General features: G+C 43.2%; 1 protein-coding gene across 8 annotated transcripts in view; it reads left to right on the top strand.

The window, feature by feature from the left end:
- The window catches only part of LOC109922972 (rho GTPase-activating protein 28-like), a 171,223-nt gene that overhangs the window by 120,034 nt on the left and 36,664 nt on the right, over window positions 1-14,525 (top strand). For all 8 annotated transcript variants that reach the window (XM_048596357.1, XM_020523016.2, XM_048596358.1 and 5 more), the window contains one exon: window positions 12,894-12,984. In XM_048596357.1, the coding sequence (XP_048452314.1) occupies window positions 12,894-12,984 (91 nt within the window). The remainder of the gene's footprint in view (window positions 1-12,893; window positions 12,985-14,525) is intronic.

Raw genomic sequence — 14,525 nt, forward strand, 5'->3', positions numbered from 1 at the left:
GCTCCCATAAAAAGCTGATTATATGGCCATCCCCAAAGCCCCCACTGACTGGACTGTCTGAGAGTCTTGTATATGGTACCAGTTTGGAAAGAGTTTATGTTGAAGTAGATTCTAGCTCCATCCAAACTAATGCCACCATACAGTCTCTGGGTGGACGCTGTTGATTTCTACATTAGCCTTCATTGGGAGCAGATCTATTCTGTACAACTCTAAAGAGTCCTTGGGAATTATGCCTGACCAGTTTATGTAAACTCCAATTATTGCAATCATTCAATAAACCATTCTGCTGACAAGTACCTCAACATACATCCTTACCCTGTGCCACCTATGAGTCGTGGTGCCAGATACCACGAAATGCCAGCTGTGGCAATCGGACCAACTACCACAAATGGAACCAGAGGTCTTTGGCTTCCTTCTTCCCCTCCTTCATCAGAGCCTTCTGTACAACCTCTGTCTCTTCCCCTCTGCACAACCTCTGTCTCTTCCCCTCTGCACAGCCTCTGCCTCTTCCCCTCTGCACAACCTCTGCCTCTTCCCCTCTGCACAACCTCTGCTTCTTCCCCTCTGTACAATCTCTGCCTCGTCCCCTCATATTAACCTAACTTTGACTCAGACCTCTGTGGTAATAAGTTTCGCATCTTAATCTCACTTCAGGTGAGGTTGTTTCATCAGTTAGGCAGAATATGTCACACATTCGCTATTGCATTGGACCACAGAGTCTCCGATTCAGTCAAGTCTGTAAAGCACCATCTCCCTGTTAACAGTGAAAGATGTATTTCATAAAAGCATATTTGTTGATGTCTAAATAAATTCTGTCAAGTGTTGAAAAAATACATATAATAATGTTCAACTATCAAAAAAATGAAACCCTATTTCTTTGCCCATTTCTGCTAAAAGAAGGTCCAAAAGATGAAAGAATGAAAGAAAAGTTACTTATATTTCTATAGTGTGTTTAGCAATGTGTGTTCCAAAGTTATTGACAGCCATAGGAACCATTTTGATGTACTCTGAAGAAGAGCCAAGTCAGAAACATTAACTCTCTTTCCATAGATTCTCTCAGACCTGCTGAGTTTCTCCAGCACCTCCTGCTTTTATTTCAGATTTCCAGCATCTGCAGTATTTTGCTTTCATTGACCTTTGAAGTATAATTGCTGTTGTAGTACAGGATCTTGATTTTAATTAAGTATCCGCCCCAGAAGTAAAACCCTGCAAACTCTGCTGAAGTCCAAACATGCACTAAGGCTTCTGTTGGGTCACTTAAATATCACTGAACAGGAAATGGAAAACCAAGGGCTGGACACAAGCAATACATTTCAGGGATAGCAACGTGTAGAGCTGGAGGAACACAGCAGGCCAGGCAGCATCAGAATTTCTGAGGAAGGGTCCCGACGCGAAACGTCAGCTTTCCTGCCTGGCCTGCTGTGTTCCTCCAGCTCCACACTGTGTTATCTCTGACTCCAGCATTTGCAGTTCTTGCTATCTCAGTACATTTCAGGGCTGTTTTCTGTATGGTCTTCAGGCAAGTCGGATCTAGAATTGTACTTTTTGTTAGCAGAGATGGATGAAGAAATTGGGATTCATTCTTTGATAGTTGAACATTATTATAGATACCTTTATGACACTTAGCAGAATTTATTTAGACATCTTTTTTATGAAATAGATCTTTTGCTGTTAGAGGGAGATAGTGCTTTATAGATTTGACTGGATTTGGGACTCTGTGGCCCACAATGTTTAGGTGTGAAATTTACTACCACAAGAAATAATTGAAGTCTTAAGTTGATGTTGGTTGTTATGAGGGGAAAGACAGAGACGTACAGACGAGTTCTGATGGAGAAGGGGCAGAAGGAAGTGCATGTAGAACCTGAACAGTGGCACAGATCAGAATGGCCTGTCTATGCACTGCAAATTCAATGGAACTGATAATGAATTGGCATCAGCCTTGAATTGGGACATCTAGCATGTTTCCCCCATACAAGGAGGGTTGCTAGTCTGGCTGATATGGTAAATAATCTGACTGATCAAACCCATAGAACTGTACACTCAATTTTAACCAGAAAATTACCTGTACTATTCCCCCTTGCTCTGCTCAGTTACTCCATAACCACAACTGTCTGCTAATAAATAACTGTGCTGTATCCAATTACTAAATCTCCTATGTAAAGCCAACGTTCCTGATTATTTTAACAAGTGATGAGCAAATTATTAATGTCTTCTGCACATTAGCAAAATAAACTGATCAAATATTTCCGTTTTCCTTTCTCTCTCTCTCTCCCTGTCTCTCTCTCTCTGTCTAGTAGGTGCAAATAAGTTCCAGTGGAAAGGCAGAGATCTTATCAGTGGTGTTTCCTTTACACCTAAAGAGCCATAAGGAGTCAGATGAGCCCATATTGTAACAATTTCCCACACCCTCCCTGATTCTGGAAAGTAAAGTATTATGTTGCTTCGTAATGCACAAATTTGAAGCCCAGGGAAAAATGGAGGTAAAGTGATCAGCGGGAAGCTTAGCAGGCAAGTGTGTTTCAGTCAGGTGATGAGCCCCAGTACAAGTCTTATAAACTGATCTGATATGTGTTGGAATAAAAAACAAATAATAAACATATGGATGGATGATAATGGAATAGTTTAGGTTAGATGGGCTTCAGATAGGTTTCACAGGTCGGCGCAACATCGAGGGCCGAAGGGCCTGTACTGCGCTGTAATGTTCTATGTTCTGTGTTCTATGTAAAGAACTGCGAATGCTGTAAATCAGCAACAAAAACAAAGTTGCTGGAAAAGCTCAGTGGATCTGGCAGCATCTGTGAAGGAGAAAACAGAGTTAACGTTTCGGGTCCGGTGACCCTTCCTTAGAACTGATGGTGGCTGGGAAAACGTCAGTTTATATGCAGAAAATAGGGAGATGGGTGGGGTAGGGAGTAAACGATAGGATAGAGCCCGAAGAGAGAGAAAGACAGTTGGACAGACAAAAGTGTTGTTAACGATCAGGCTGGGAGGGTGAGTAGTTGCTAATGGGGTCTATTAGTGACTAACAACAGGGGGTGTGTAGTGGCAGGCTATGTGGTAACAAGGCCTGGTGTGTGGGGTGGGGGGCTGGGACCTGGGAGAGTTTAGGCCCTAAAATTATTGAACTCAATATTGAGTCCGGAGGGGTGTAGGGTCCCCAAGCGGAAAATGAGGTGTTGTTCCTCCAGCTTGCGTTGGGCTTCACTGGAGCACCGCAGCAAGCCAGAGACAGAGATGTTGGCCAGGGAGCAGGGTGGTGCATTGAAGTGGCAGGCAACAGGTAGTTCAGATATCTGTTGGATTGTATAGTAAATCAATGAAGGGAAAATTAGTACATGGATCAATAGAGACATGTGTGTCCCAATAGTACCCAGAGAAAAGATGGCTGTTGGGAAGTTGTGGTGTGCAGTATGTGGCCCTCCATTGGATATTAAAATATTAAAGGTATTGAATTTTGTTGTTCCAAAATAGATACCTTAATAGCTGACTACACTGGGCTTACCACTAGTCATTGGTGTTGTTGTTTATGGTTCCTAGGATCTTTGTATCTATTTTCCTAGCTTGTAAGTAGGCTGGCTGACAGATTACAATCTGCAAACAACCACATGCATTTTTAGATGTTCCACCTAATTTCTAGCTTCCAATTACGATGAGCTTTACTTCAAATTTGAGATCCTGCCTCATAAGAAAAGGGTAATCATCAACTTAGAAAATATTTCATTCGATGGGCCATTGCGCAGTACAACTTTTGCCCCATGTTCCCAGCGTGAAACTTACTTGACTGAAGAACGGTTCCATATTTGGAGTGAATATGCAAATCTATGTACATGGAACTAGACTAAAATAGAAAGGAAACAATAGAGCTTTATAAACTGGTCACATAGATTCTAGGGATTAGTTTGCTGTTGGATTGTGTGGCGTAGCATTGGATTTGAGCTTGCAAGATGCCTGGCAGACACTCTAGTTATGAAGGATCCTTCTTAGTGTGTGAATGTGAAGTTGAACCTGAAGTGAGCATCTACCTGTATCCTGACCAGGAGCCAAGCGCTGTGAGTAATATCTTAGCAGGACACATTGTTTCATGCCCATGAAATGGGTTGCCTTTTCTGTTGCTGCAATATTACTTTTTTTCTTGGTAATTGACAGGATTAGCTAATGGCTTAAAGCTATAATTGGAGCCTTTTTATTACATTTTGAAGACAATGTATTATTTGTTTGTCTCCTTTACAGTTTTTGTTTTCCTTCCACCCACCTTCCTGCAAAAATGCCATCCCCTATTCCCAATTCCTTCGCCTCCGCCGCATCTGCTCCCAGGATGAGGCATTCCACTCCCGTACATCTCAGTTGTCCTCATTTTTCAAGGACCGCAACTTACCCCCTCAGTGGTCGAGAATGCCCTCAACCGTGTCTCCCACATTTCCCGCAACTCATCCCTCACACCCCGTCCCTGCAATAAGAACCAAAAAAGAATCCCCCTCGTCCTCACATACCACCCCACCAACCTCCGGATCCAACGCATCATCCTCCGACGCTTCCGCCATCTGCAATCCGACCCCACCACCAAAGGCATCTTTCCCTCCCTACCCTTATCTGCCTTCCGGAGGGACCACTCTCTCCGGGACTCCCTTGTCCGCTCCACACTCCCCTCCAGCCCCACCACACCCGGCACTTTTCCCTGCAACCGCAGGAAGTGCTGCACCTGCCCCCATAACTCCTCCCTCACCCCCATCCCAGGCCCGAAGAAGACTTTCCACATCAAGCAGATGTTCACCTGCACATCTGCCAATGTGGTATACTGCATCCGCTGTACCTGTTGTGGCCTCCTCTACATCGGGGAAACCAAGCAGAGGCTTGGGGACCGCTTTGCAGAACACCTACGCTCGGTTCGCAATAGACAACTGCACCTCCCAGTCGCGAACCATTTCAACTCCCCCTCCCATTCCTCAGACGACATGTCCATCCTGGGCCTCCTGCAGTGCCACAACGATGCCACCCGAAGGTTGCAGGAACAGCAACTCATATTCCGCTTGGGAACCCTGCAGCCCAATGGTATCAATGTGGATTTCACAAGCTTCAAAATCTCCCCTCCCCCTACCGCATCCGAAAACCAGTCCAGCTCGTCCCCGCCTCCCTAACCTGTTCTTCCTCCCACCTATCCCCTCCTCCCACTTCAAGCTGCACCCCTATCTCCTACCTACTAACCTCATCCCGCCCCCTTGACCTGTCCGTCCTCCCTGGACTGACCTATCCCCTCCCTAACTCCCCACCTACACTCACCTTTACTGGCTCCATCCCTGCCTCTTCGACCTGTCTGTTTCCTCTCCACCTATCCTCTCCTCTATCCATCTTCTATCCACCTCCCCCTCTCTCCCTATTTATTTCAGAACCCCCTTCCCCTCCCCCATTTCTGCTGAAGGGTCTAAGCCGGAAACGTCAGCCTTCCTGCTCCTATGATGCTGCTTGGCCTGCTGTGTTCATCCAGCTGTGCACCTTGTTGTCTCGGATTCTCCAGCATCTGCAGTTCCTACTATCTTTGTTTTAATTGTGTTTTGTTAATCACTTTCTTTTCTGGCTTGGCTTCTCTTTTCATTTGTTCTCTAAGTCTACTTTTTCTTAGAACTGGAATTGGTGCTATTGAGTGAGGTCATGGCTGATTTTCAGTTTCAGCTGCACTGAGATTTGACCATTCCACCCAAAGTACACTCTCTCTAGCCTTGATTCTATCACAATTTTCCCAAACTGAGGCTCAAAATGAAAGAGTTTTTTGATTTGACATGATGGTAAATGAGTGAACACAATTCATGAGTCTCTTTAGAATGTGGATCCAACATTGACAGCTCCCAATGTCACTGTTACCTCATTATATACGACAATGTCCTGCAATGACCATGACTGAGTGGTTTGGCTACCTACTTGTTATGGTTATGCTATCGGTTTTAACCTTGATAATGCAGCAGCTCCGAACAAAGTACGTCCAAGGATATTGAAGGAAGCGCGAGTGGAAATTGCAGATACACTAAAAATTGTCTTTCAATCTTTCCTGGATTTGGGAATGACACCAGAGGAATAATGAATTGCAAACATTATGACCTTGTTCAAAAACTGTTGTACAGATTGGCCCAGCAATTATAGCCTAGTCAGTTTAATTTCATTGGTAGGGACATTTCTAGAAACATTTGTTCAGGTTTGAATTAACAGTCAAATAGAAAAATGCGGATTGATTCAGAAGAGTCGACATTAGGGAAGTCATGAGTAACTAACGTGTTGGAGTTTTTAAAAGAGATATCAGAGACTGTTGATGAGGGTAATGCTATTGATGTGGTGTATATGGACTTCTGAAAGTACTTGATAGAGTGTTGCACCACAGGCTTGAGAGAAAATGTTTAGCTCATAGAATAAAAGCTCAGTAGCAACATGAATACAAAATTGGCTGAAGGATAGGAATCAGAGAACAATGGTTAATGGGTATTTTTCATGTTGGAACAAGTTTTGTGATAGAGTTTCCCAGGGGTCAGTATGGAGTCCTTGCTCTTCCTGATTAATATAAATGATCTAGATCTTATTGTGCAAGGGACAATTTCAAAGTTTGTGGAAGACACAAGTCTTGGGAGAGTAGTAAACAGTAAAGAGGACAGTGTAGACCTTCAAAAAAGATATAGTCATGTTGGTGAAGCAGGCGGTTAGGTGGCAGATAAGGTTCAGTGCAGAGAAGTGGGAGGTACTACATTTTGATATCAAGAGATAGAGAGACTGTATAAAATAAAGATACTATTCTAGAGGGTGTGCAGGAGCAAAGAGACATATGTAGAAGTTTATATGTTATTAAAGGTGGCAGGATAGATAGAGAGCTGTTAATTAAATATGGGGTATTCTAGGCTTCCTAAATAGGGGCATGGAGTAGAAAGGCAGGAGATTATGATGGACACTGGTTAGATTTCAGCTGGAATATTGTGTACAGATTTGGGTGCCACACTATAGGAAGAATGTGAATGCATTGGACAGAGTGCAGAAGAGAGTGCAGAAGCCACCATCAGCTCTGAGGAAGGGTCACCGGACCCGAAACGTTAACTCTGTTTTCTCCTTCACAGATGCTGCCAGACCTGCTGAGCTTTTCCAGCAACTTTGTTTTTGAACCTTTGGAGTCCTCTACCCCAGAGGGCAGTGGAAGCTCAGTATTTGACTATGTTTAAATGAGAGGTTGATAAATTTCTAATTCACCAATGGCATAATGGGTTATGGGAATTGTATGGATAAGAGGCAGTGGAGTGTTCAATCAGCCATGATTATATTGAGTGGCAGGGTAGGCTGGATGGGCTGAATGGCTCACTCCTGTTCCTACAGTTATTTAGATAGAAACGATGTGCAGTGTTATGAAGAAGTATGAAACTGCACAGGGTTGAAATGTCAAGGGAGACATTTCAGAGCCAGATGATCCGCTCCTGCTCTGTAATAATTCAGTGATACTTCAAATAAGACTACATGGAGATAGTAAGCTCCCTTAGTGAGCCTCCTTTTGTATTGTCAGCTAGGCAGCTTCCATTGGTACCTATTGCTATGAGTTCATTCTCAGGTAGCTAATGTACCGTCGCAATTATTCTAAGGCCAGTGAAGCTGTTTCAATTCCATACCACAGGATAATAAAGCATCTGGATCTTACATATTGAAAATTAAATCCCCCCTTATCGATCTCAGTCCAGTTGAATTAGGAACAAGAAATGTAAAGAAGCAAGAACGATTCTGAAGTCACCAGGCTTAAGCCAGGTTTTGCACAGAGAGTGGTGTGTGTGTGGAATGCACTGCTGGCAATGGTAGTGAAGTCAGATACATTAGGGACATTTAAGTGACTCTTGGCTAAGCACTACTATGGATGATAGTAAAATGTAGGGTATGCTGGGTAGTTTGATCTTAGAGTAGGATAATAGGCCAGCACAACATTGAGTTCTATAAAATTTCTCAAATTCTTGAAGAGAAAGGGATCAAGGTTTCTGCACAAATGCATAAGTTAATCTACTCACTTCCTGTTTTGACCACTCCCACTGAAGACATCTGGCCAGTGCTGAAATCCGAAAGAGAGTAATGAATTGAAAATCGACACAGGATCTGTTTTTTCTTTCTCTCTGTTTTCTCTCCCTCTCTCTCTCTTTCTCTGTCTCGCTCTTAACTTCCTGATGAGTTAATGGATACCCTTTTTGGCAACTCAAGTAAGTATTATTCATGTGAGTCTGGAGTATTGGCAAGCCATTCAATAGTGAATATCATTGCAGCCAAGGGTGCTCCAACGCCAATAAATGCACACTTACCAGTGGCAATAGGAAATTAGGAGCAGGCATTTTTCAAATTTCATTCAAATGGTTTAGAGATTTCTTTTACACAAACACAGATTAGGAGCAGGAGCCACATGGTATCATCATCCAAGAAAATAACAGCTGATCTGATTATTCCACATTTCTGCCTGCCTTTATAACCATTCATCCCTTGGCTTATCAATAGGTATCCACCTCTGCCTTAACAATTTTCAAGAGCTCTGCTTCCACCATCTTTTGAGGAAGAAAGCTCCAAATACACTCAACACTCCGTAAGAAAAATTCTTTCTTACCTCTGTCTTAAATGGGCAACTCCTTATTTTGAAACAGTTACCACTAGTTCTAGATTCTCCCACAAGAGGAGACATCCTTTCTACCTGCAGCCTTTCAAGACTCCTTTGCCTCTTATCTTTCAGTAAAGTTGCCTCTTACTCTTCTAAACTCTTGCACTTAAAAACCTAGCCTGTTCAATGTTTCCTTATAATACAACCTATCCATTCTAGGTATTTGTCTAGTAAACCTTTTCTGAATTGCTTCTAATGGATTTACATCCTATGTTAAATAAGATGACCAGTTCTGTACACATTATTCCAAATATGGTGCCACCAATATCCTGTACAATGAAGATAACCTTCTCACCTTTTCAATCCACCTAAAATAACATTCTATTAGCTCTCCTAATTACTTGCTGTACCTAAATACTAACCTTTTGCAATTCATGCACAAGGACATCTGAGTCCCTCTATATCTCTTATCCTTCTGTGATACATGAACACATTGCTGACAGGGCCAACATTTATTGCCTATCTCAAATTGAGAAGATAGTGGTGAAATGTCTTTTTGAATTGCTGCAGATGATGTGGTTTAGGTGTTACCATAGTGCTACTGAGTGGGGAGTTCCAAGGATTTTAACCCAGCGATAGTGGAGCAACAGTGATGCAGTTCCAAGTTAGACACCGGGTTATAGTCCAACAGGTTTATTTGAAATCACAAGCTTTTGGAGTGTAGCCCCTTCACCAGGTGAAGTGAGAAAGAAGTGCAAAGACACAGAATTTATAGGCAGAGAGATCAAGGGCAGAGAGGTCAAAGATCATACAAATGGTGTGAGTGGAGTGTCGAACAATAAATCTCTGCAGGTGATCAAAAGTGTCAGATGGTGTGAGTAAAGTGTCAACAGCTGAACAGCAAGTGAAAGGATGACCTATAGTCCAATTAAATGAGGCAGAGAGATAATTACAAAAAATTAAAGGTAAGGTGGTATTGGAGACAAACCAAATGGCTGGAATAACATGATTGGTCTAAGAGTCGCATGCCGAGAGTCTAACAAAAGTGATAAGTAATCCAAAACTATACAAACTAATTAAGGTAGAGAGATCATAACAATTTATCAAGGTGATGGCGTCAGTGAGGTCGTGCCCATGAAGATGGCCTTAACCATAATCTTGAGTACATGTCGCGTTACGTGTGACTCCACCAACTGTCCTGTGTCTGTAAAACCTTCCTCACTGTCCTGACTGTCCTCACTGACACCATCACCTTGAGAAATTGTTATGATCTCTCTACCTTAATTAGTTTGTACAATAGGTCATCCCTTCTCTTGTTATTCAGCTGTTGACACTTACACTATCTGACACTTTTGATCACCTCCAGAGACTTACAATTTGACACTCCACTCACACCATTTGTAGGATCTTTTGATCTCTCTGCCCTTGATCTCCCTGCCTATAATTTCTGTGTCATTGTGCTTCTCTCTCACTTCACCTGGTGAAGGGGTTACACTCCCAAAGCTTCGTGATTTCAAATAAACCTGTTGGACTATAACCTGGTGTCGTGTGATTTTTGACTTTGTCCACCCTAGTCCAACACCGACACCTCTACATCACAGTTCCAAGTTATGATGGTGTGTGTCTTGTTGGTGTAATCATTTCAGTTATCTCCTGGTTTGTTCTTCTAGGTGTTTGAGATTGTGGGTTTGAAAGGTGCTGCATGGTGAGTTGCTACAGTACACCTCGTATAGGGTACGCGCTGCTGCTACTGTTGGTTTTGGTGGAGGAGGGAGTAGTTAGTTATGATGATGGATGGATGCTGATCAAGTGAGCTGCTTTATCCTGTATGGTGTAGAGAAGCTGCACATATCCTGGACAATACTCCATCACACTTTTGACCCATGTATGCAGTTGGAGAGATGTGGGGGTTGTGAAGATTTGAGTTACTGCAGAATTCCCAGATTCTGACCTGACCTTATAGTCACAGCTTATTATCTGGTCAATGGTAACCCCCAGGATGTTGATAGTGGGGCATTTGGTGATGGTAATGACTTTATACATCAAGGGTATATGTTTAGATTCTGTCCAGTTGGAGATGGCCGTTGACTGGAATTTGTGTGGTGCAAATCTTTTTTGCCATTTGTCAGCCCGAGTCTGGATATTGACCACGTCTTGCTGCTTATGGACACAGACTGTTTCAGTATCTGAGGAGCTGTTAATAGTGCTCAGTGTTGTGCAGTCATCAGTGAGCAATCCAAATTCTGATCTTATTTTAATGAAGCAGCTAAAGATGATTGACTTCCTAAAACTACAACCGTCTTATTTGTGCCAATATGACTTCAACTCGTGTGGAGTTTCCCCCCGATTCCTGTTCACGTTGGATTTGTTAGGGCTCATTGATGCCGCACTCACTCACATCTCACCTCTGGAATTTAGCTCATTTGTCCATTTTTGAACTAAAACTATAATGAGGTCGAGAGCTGAGTGGCCCTGACAGAACCCAAACTGGGCATCAGTGAGTAGGTTATTGATGTGGGCCACTTGATGATGACACTGCCAGTGACACCTTTTATCACTTTGCTGATGATCAAGAATAGAATGAGGTGCAGAATTTAGCTGGATTGGATTTATCCTGTTTTCTGTGAGTAGCATGTAACTAGGCAAATTTCCACATAGCTGGGCAGCTGTCAGTGCTTTAACTGTAATGGAACTGATTGACAGGGGTGTGGCATGTTCTGGAGCACAAGTCTTCAGTACTGTTACTGGAATGTGTGAGGGCCCATAGCCTTTGTAGTGAAATGTGTCTTCACACTGTTTCTTTACATCACGTGGAGTGAATCAAATTGGGCTAAAGACTGGCATCTGTGATCCTGGGGGCCTCTGGAGGAGGCCAAGATGGATCACCCACTCAGCACTTCTGTCTGAAGATTGTTGCAAGTCTTCTAACCTTGCCTTTTGCACTGATGTGCTGCGCTCCCCCATCATTGAGAATGGGGCTGTTTGTGAAGCCTCTTTTCCAGTGAGTTCTTTAGGTTTCCACAACCATTCAAGACTGGATGTAACATGGGTACAGAGCTTTAGATCTGATCTGTTGATTGTGGGATTGCTTAGCCTCAATGTCACATGCTGCTTCCACTATTGAGCACACAAGTGTTCCTGTTTGGTCACTTCACTGTTTTTTATTGATATGGTTGGTGCTGCTCTTGGCATGTCTGCCTGCATTTTTCAATGAACCAGGTTTAATTCCTGGTCTTGATGGTAGTGGCTGATTGGGGAGTTTTCTGGGCCATAACGTTGCAGAATGAGTTGTATACAATTCTTCTGCTGCTTCACTTCACCTCATAGTAGCCCAGTTCTGAGTTGCTAGATCTATTCTGAACCTATCACATTGAGCACGATGATAGTGCCACATGACACGATGGAGGGTATCTTCAATGGGACTTTGTCTCCAAGAACTGTGCAAAGGTTACTCCTACCAATAATAAAGTGGATATCACAGTGTTATCTGTGGCAGACTTGTGAGGATGAGATCAGATATGTTTTTCCCCACTTGTTGTTTGCCTCATCCCCTCCCACAGACTCAGTCAAGAAGCATTGTCCTTTCGGAATTGGTCACCCCAGTGAGTAGTGGTACTGCTGAGGCACTCTTGATAATGGACATTGAAACTCCCGAACCAGAGTATATTCTGTGTCCTTGTCACCTTCAGTGCTTCGTCTAAGTGGTGTTGAACATGGAAGAGTGCAGACTCAAATAGCAACACAGGTACTGCGACTGGTCTGAATCCAGTCTTTCGGATTTAGATGTATTTACTGCATTAAAGATGCTGGTATGCAAACAGGAAAAAAAAAATTGGAATAAATATTTGCATGAAATAGAATAACTGGCCTGAGAAAGGGTACGTGGTATAAATGAGGACTGAGCTATATGCCTGGGTGGAGTGAGTCAGTGGTACTTGGTATTAGACCTTGTGTTCCAGTATCATTGCCCTGCGGTTAGCAGTGGTCTGTGTGATTTGAATGCAGAGTTTGCAGCAGCTTGTTTTCTCTGACTAGCTTCACACTGTTGCTGGCTGGTTCCTTGCTTATTGCAGAGGTGGCTCCTCAAACACCTCCTCAGTTTGAAAAAGCCAATACAGTTGTGCGTTCTGCACATTTAATGTTTTACCGCCCCATAGTGAGGGAGGTGCTCCTCCCCTGGCTTGTAATGGAAACCTGTGCTTTCCTGCTGACCAATTATTGGCTCAGGCCAATCTTCTGGCCAGTTGACTCAAAGTTTGCTAATTTTTCTTTTGGGGTTTTTGACTGATTGCCTTTCTGTTCACAGGCCAGAATTGAGTTTATGACACCTGAGGCATCACCTACATCTAATGGGGTGCAGCAATCTGAGGAATCAACTTCGTGGGATCAGTCAAAAGGTAAGTGCTGCTCAGGATGGAAGCTACAATAGTGTAAGACAGTGGGTGGTGGCAGAGGAGTGGGCTTTGGGAGGGGAAGTTAAGGCTAGTTAAGCCTGAGCAGTCCTCGCCTAGGGATTGTAAAATTAAGCTCCTGTTTATATGTGTGAGCAGAGGCTTAGGTTTGACTATTTAATCGCAATGACTGAGTCAATATGAATCTGGAGTTGATGAAAATTTGGCCACGTGAATGAGAAAGGCCCTTGGAGCTGAACTGCAACTTCTTTAGCAATAAAATAACATTGCTAGAGAAAGAAGAAGACTCTGTAAAACAGCTAGGCCCATGTGATTAACAATGCATCAGATGAAAAACATCATTTATCCAACACACATGCAAGTAAAGGCTTTGATAAGCAAAGTTGAATTGTAAATTATTTAGCATGGATGCTCTATGAATGCAAAATCAAATGAACACCATCACAATTTGAATAACAAATGAGCAAGAAAATTTGCTATTGTCACTGTTTAGTCTGATAATCTCCCCAGATGTAACTTCCTATTCTGTGTTTCCCAGAATGTATGCACCTTGCATGCATGCACATTTGTGAAACATAATTCAAAGCTTCTTTATTTAGCATGAGGTCTGTTTACAACTGAATTTATGGATTTTTTTCTTTCTATTCATTTGAGGGGTGTGCATGTTGCTGGCTGGTCAGCATTTATTGCATGTTCCTAGTTGCCCTTGAGAAGGTGATGGTGAGCTGCCTTCTTGAATCACTGCAGTCCACCTGCTGTGAGTTGACCTACAATGCCCTTAGGGAGGCAATTCCAGGATTTTGACCCAGCAATAGTGAAGGAATGGTGGTATATTCCCAAGTCAGGATGGTGAGTGGCTTGGAGAGGAACTTGAAGACGGTGGTGTTCACATGTATCTGCTGCCCTTGTCCTTCTAGATGGAAGTTGGCCGAGTGTTTGGAAGGTGCTGGTTGAGGATGTTTGGTGAATTTCTGCAGTGCATCTTGTAGATAGTACACACTGCTGCTACTGAGTGTCGGTGGTGGAGGGAGTGGATGCTTGTGGATGTGGTGCCAATTGAGCAGGCTGCTTTGGCCTGGATGGTGTCAAGCTTCTTGAATGTTGTTGGAGCTGCACTCATCCAGCAACTGGGGAGTATTCCATCACACTCCTGACTTGTGCCTTGTAGATAGTAGACAGGTTTTGACGAGTCAGGAGGTGAGTTACTTGCCGCAGTATTCCTAGTTTCTGACCTGCTCTTGTAGCCACTGTGTTTATGTGGTGAGTCCAGTTGAGTATCTGGTCAATGATAACCCCCAGGATGTTGCCAGTGGAAGGTTCACTGATGGTAACACTGCTGAATGTGAAGGGGTGGTGGTTAGATTGTTTCTTATTGGTGATGGTCATAGATTGGCATTTGTGTGGCGCGAATGTCACTTGCCACTTGTCAGCCCAAGCCTAGATATTGTCCAGCTCTTTGAAGAGCATTCCCATCGATGTCAGAAAAGCACAGAGTATTACTGTATTAGGTGTTCAGTCTCCTTTGG

Source organism: Rhincodon typus, chromosome 4, assembly GCF_021869965.1.
Source record: "Rhincodon typus isolate 14 chromosome 4, sRhiTyp1.1, whole genome shotgun sequence".
Taxonomy (NCBI): Eukaryota; Metazoa; Chordata; class Chondrichthyes; order Orectolobiformes; family Rhincodontidae; genus Rhincodon; species Rhincodon typus.